This window comes from Scomber scombrus, chromosome 14 (assembly GCF_963691925.1).
Source record: "Scomber scombrus chromosome 14, fScoSco1.1, whole genome shotgun sequence".
NCBI lineage: Eukaryota > Metazoa > Chordata > Actinopteri > Scombriformes > Scombridae > Scomber > Scomber scombrus.
This window is the reverse complement of record NC_084983.1, coordinates 7,612,101-7,617,294: the sequence shown is the minus strand read 5'-3', so window position 1 is coordinate 7,617,294 and position 5,194 is coordinate 7,612,101. Positions and strand designations below refer to the sequence as shown.

Here is a 5,194-nt window from a genome sequence, read left to right as displayed (position 1 = left end):
TGTGTTGTTTTGACATTGATTAAAGCTTCCTCCTCCTGATATGAAATGTTTGTTTTTGGAATCACTTGTCAAATGGAAGAGTTATCCATTATCAATCTTTTTTTCACAGCACACTATAGACTTGTCAAAGCAGCAAAAGCACAGGTGGAACTGACATTAACAATGGTTAACTTACATTCAAGTGCCTATGAAAGCCATGCAGGTGAACCATCTCCGCACCACAGGGTCGTCAATTTAGGATAAATGAACGGGATTGAGTCATCGTTAAAGTCATTAATTGCACCTGTGCTTTTCCTGCTTTACCATGTCAAAATGTCTGCTGTGAAAAAATTAGTACCAATTATTCATAATTAAATAACATCAATATTAATGAATCTCAGTGTAGTCGGTGTTGACAAGGCTAAAACTAATGAGCACTTTGATCACAATCAGTTACAGAACAACTCCAACACTCAAAAGAAAAAAGACACACAACACAATCTATTTAAAAGTCATTTATTTTGCACCAAACAAAAAAATCTTGGCGCAAAAGATCAAACTCCCAGTTATGACATCAGTGACAGTGCATCTCAGTAAAATAGTAATGCTCAAAAAAAAAAAAAAGAAAGAAGAGAAGAGAAGAGAAGAAAAATTTCATTTACTATAACAAAAAGAATATCAACACCAATAAAAGCACAGTTTAAGTGAAAATATTCAAACACAAACAACCTGTTACCTTTTAAAAGACAAAGGCGGCAAAGGACAAGAAATAATAATACAGTAACTTGCAATAATGCTTCATCTGGTATAGAAATATCAGTACAACCAATCTCCCAGCGCCACACATGCTCTCACACAGCCACGCGCACACACACACACGGTGCTGGTAAACAACAAGAGCCAATTTCACATGAATCCCATTACCACAGCATTAAAATCAATTACATGTAATAAATATCAGTGAAAGCACCTTTAAAGCTGAAATGTGTTTAATTGATCAACCGACTGTGCAACATGTTAAAAAAAAAAAGAAAAAGAGAAAAAAAAAGAAAATCCAATAAAAACATAATTACATCAGGTGACTAATATACCATTAAACCATTACAAACATCATTTTTTGCTCTAAATCAAAAGGATGAGTTTATATACAACAACTGTCGCAGGATGGTCTCCAAAGAACCATTTTAAAGTCATGATTAAGTGTATTGTGTAACATGGTTTTCATTTCAAAGCGATACAATGTTTTAATCCACATCTGTAAAAAGACATATTTTGGGGTGACCTATGCAGCCCAGGTGACAACAAACATAAATCTTAAAATCAAAGCATAATCAACACGCAACGATACTTCACGGTATCAAAACTGATTTATTTGTAATAGCTGCATTTGGCGCTGGTTTGATAGGCCAATTTAAAAAAACTGCAATACCTTTTAAAAAAAAACAAAAAACAAAAAAATCACCAGCCCGAGACAACGAGCGCTCAAAATCAGCTAAATCAATTTTGCTCCAATCTACGTGCAAACATTCTGAGTGATACTTTCTTGAGTGCGCTCGAGATACCAAAAATATAGAAAATGTTCTTATAATTCATCATCACGACAGATAAGCATGCTAAAAAATCCTCAGACGAGCACATATTGCGAGTAATTTACAGCAAGTATGAGGAGAAAATTATTCTGTATAAAATGACTGCTTCTTGTGTCTTTGTCTCTTTTTAAATTCTTTTTACAGGTGCTGCTACTGTTGGACACTTTGTTAGTACTGCGACCGCTTCAAATCAAACTGATTGTTTATCGAAACATATCATCGAGACATGAGCTCCACGTTGTGTTCAGTGGGAACTGTAGAGTTGGTAGTGTATTAGAGGTGCGACTGCTTGCGAAGTCGCCGCCCTTTTGGACTGAAGATCATCACACAGTATCCAATAGAGAAGATATTGACTACAGCAATAATCCTATGTAATCTCGAGGTTCCACATGTCATAAGCGTTTGTGCTCAGTCCAGAAACTTGCTCTCCTTTTCAACCATTTGATCATTTACATTCTCTGCAAATAGTGCAAACAGCTAGATTTTTGACCAACCTAAACAATTTAGAAAAGCAACCCAAAAAAAAAATTGCTATCTTTACAGAGCAGAGTGCCTATATGTGGCAAAGCACTGGTAAAGCAGTGGCCAAATCTTTCTATGTGTGGCAAAGTTAAAAATAACTAGATACAATCAAAAGGATTAAATCTGCAAATTACTGGAAGGACTACTCGTTTGCTATGTGCAAATTAAGTGTGCTTTCACACCGGCTCAATTGATATATTCACTGCTTTGCTGTATATATATGGCTTCTGCTCATTTATGGCTCCTTTTTCCCTTTATCCCTATATAGCCAGGCACTGTTTCTTACCCACAGTGAAAATAGGTAAATGTCTCATCTTGAACTTTTAGTGTGTGATGTCACCACATTTATAGTGAGCGAATACTGAATATGTATTCTTTTTCTTTTTTTCTCAAGGCCACAGTCTCTGTACACCTTAATGATATTAAACTAAACCTCTACCATCTCCTCTTCTGTCCAAAATACATGTGTGCTTTTGGGGAGAATAAAGCATGATGACATGATGATGAATGAAGTTGCTTTACCATGTTAGTAAAAAGTAGAATTCAAATTTGTGTCGAAAATCTAAACACGAATCTAACCCAGTCTTTTGGTTTGTCAGTATGTGGGGGGTTTTTTTTGGATCTGGGTGAAGGTGGCACCGCTGAAAGACGTCTTGCTGCCAGTTTAAGCGCATACCACTTCATTTCCCTACTATCTTCTGCCCTGCTATTTAGGCTAGCTCTGCTTTGGGGTCACGGTTTGCTTTGGCTGTGCTTTGGATGGGGTCGCAGAGGCGGAGGAAGTGGAAGAAGAAGAGGAGGAAGAGGATGAACTCCATCGGGTCTCTACTCCCGTGCTCGTCATCTTTAGCTTTCGTCGTTTGGCGAGGGGGGCGTTGTCGACGCTTTCAGAAAGAAGCCCTCTCTCTTACCGCGGTTGAAAGCCTGATGAGAGAAGGAAACGACAAAAGAAAAGGAAATGATGATAGGATGAGACAGATTAAGTAAATGCGCTTAACGTCTTGTTTCAAAACCTTTGAGACATTAGTACATGCTGTGTAATGCTAATAATGCTGTTACCTTGTAGGTGGCGTTGACATAAGTGCGGACGGTGGGCCCACTGGACTCCAGCACATCTGGAGTGCACAAAGGAGTGGTGGACATGGATGCTCCACCCTGCAGCCAGCTGTTCTCTTTCAGATCAGAGAGTTTGAGACGCATCTCTGGATCTACTGTCAGCAGGCCTTAAATAAAAGAGGAAGGGGTTAAAACAGAGAAAGAAACCAAGACAAGAGGGACGGTGGGAACCATGTAACCCATCCACCATCCTATTCGCCAACAGAATCAGACCATTGCTACAGTAAAATCATACCTTTCACAAGCTCTTTTGCATCCTCTGACACACCCTTCCAAGCCTCCCCATCCAGTGAGAAATCGCCCTCTTTTATCTTTTGCATGATGTCGGCAGCATACGATGAGGTCATCCCCAGCTGCTCGCTCTGAAATGGCACCTGGCCTGACAGCATGGTGTACTGATAAAAACACACAGAGACAGTAATTAGAGCTTCAATCAGCGTGACGGATGCGATGGAACCATCGGATTTAAGCTAAATTACCAGGATGACCCCGAGACTCCAGAGGTCACAGGCCTTGTCGTATCCTGCGCTCTCAAAAAGTTCCGGCGCAGCGTACTGCAGCGTGAAGCAAGGGGTCTGCAGGGGGGCGCTGCCTGCAGGGCACAGACGGGCGAATCCAAAATCTATGACTTTCAGCACAGAGTTCTCTCCCTCGTCTGAAAACAGCACGTTCTGTAAGATAAAGAAAACATCCTCTTATTTTTCTTTACTTTTTTACACTCGTGTCTCTTTTTACTGCCAGAGCAAAGACTCAATTACTTCAAATGAGGGGTCAAAATTAGTTGTGGATATTTTAGTGAGCAATTTCCACATGACTCACCTGATCATGATTCAACATCTGGTGATTGTGATAACAAGCACAAACTAAGTGCTTAAAAAAGGAAATGTGAAGGAATGGTGGAATAATGTAGATAATGTTTTAATAAACCAGCAAAAGCATTTAAATCAGCATCACAGATAAAAAAGGTTTTTATGTGATTACAGCGGGCAGCTAGAATGGATGATTCTTTATCTATCATTCACAGCTGCTTTATACTGTATGAAAGTCACCTCCTTCAGTTAATTAGATCTCTACAGCCTTCTGAAAACAACGAGATATATGTGTGATAAATCCACAGCTTTCATTTTGAAAAGTGTTGTGCCGCAGCGCAGAGACAGTATGCATGATTGTCCGCGATGTTTACTTTTATTAAATCGTGGAAATGATGTCCTAAAAATAACCACACAAACATTCGCACGCATTTAAACTGGGCTGGTTATAAGTCTGCCGGTGTATATGAGATATCCTGAAGGTGCAAGTGATACATGCGGTTCACAGGAGAAAAAATACTGAGACAATTAAAACTTCACCTTGCTCTCTCACCAATAATTCTACTCACCACGGCTTCCTCTCTACCTCCACTTCAATTATAAATCACTGAAATGCATTTTTAATTTAAATCTGACGTGATACAGTAGAATTGCTTTGAATTACGTGGGAGATTTTTACAGGGATTCATTGAGTCATTAAAATCGTAGCCCACCTCCGGTTTGAGGTCTCTGTGCACGACTCCGGCTTCGTGCATGAAGCTGACAGCCGAGACCAGGCTCTGTAACAGCTGACTGGCCTCCGCCTCGCCAAAGAGTTTCTTCTTCTTGATCCTCTCCAGCAGCTCCCCACCTCCCAGAAGCTCCATCACTAAATATGTGTGGAACTGAGAGAGGAGGAGATGGTGCAAAGAGAAAGCTTTGTGATGACATGTTTTACCGTTGCAGATTGCTTAATATCCACAATTGCAAAGTTTCTGCCCTTTAAAGTTTTAATATATTGAATGTACATGTTATTATATGTGGGTGTCTTGAATTGTTCCGTTTTACCTGATCAGTATAGACGTCATGCAGCTTCACAATGTTTGGGTGAGATTCACATTGCCTCAAAGCAGCAATCTCCCTCTGGGTGTTTACCTCCATTCTAATTAAAGTCAAAAGAAAGCAGTTTTATTTTACTAT

The 5,194-nt window shown here is 39.6% G+C and overlaps 1 protein-coding gene across 1 annotated transcript in view; it reads right to left on the bottom strand.

Annotated features, from left to right (window-relative positions):
* Positions 1–485: 485 nt before the first annotated feature.
* Positions 486–5,194, bottom strand: part of rps6ka4 (ribosomal protein S6 kinase, polypeptide 4) — a 13,529-nt gene continuing 8,820 nt past the window's right edge. Inside the window, 7 exon segments of the mRNA XM_062432481.1 lie at positions 486–2,975; positions 2,978–3,014; positions 3,150–3,313; positions 3,442–3,601; positions 3,686–3,877; positions 4,729–4,899; positions 5,063–5,156. Of these exon segments, the coding sequence (XP_062288465.1) occupies positions 2,806–2,975; positions 2,978–3,014; positions 3,150–3,313; positions 3,442–3,601; positions 3,686–3,877; positions 4,729–4,899; positions 5,063–5,156 (988 nt within the window). The 3' untranslated portion in view covers positions 486–2,805.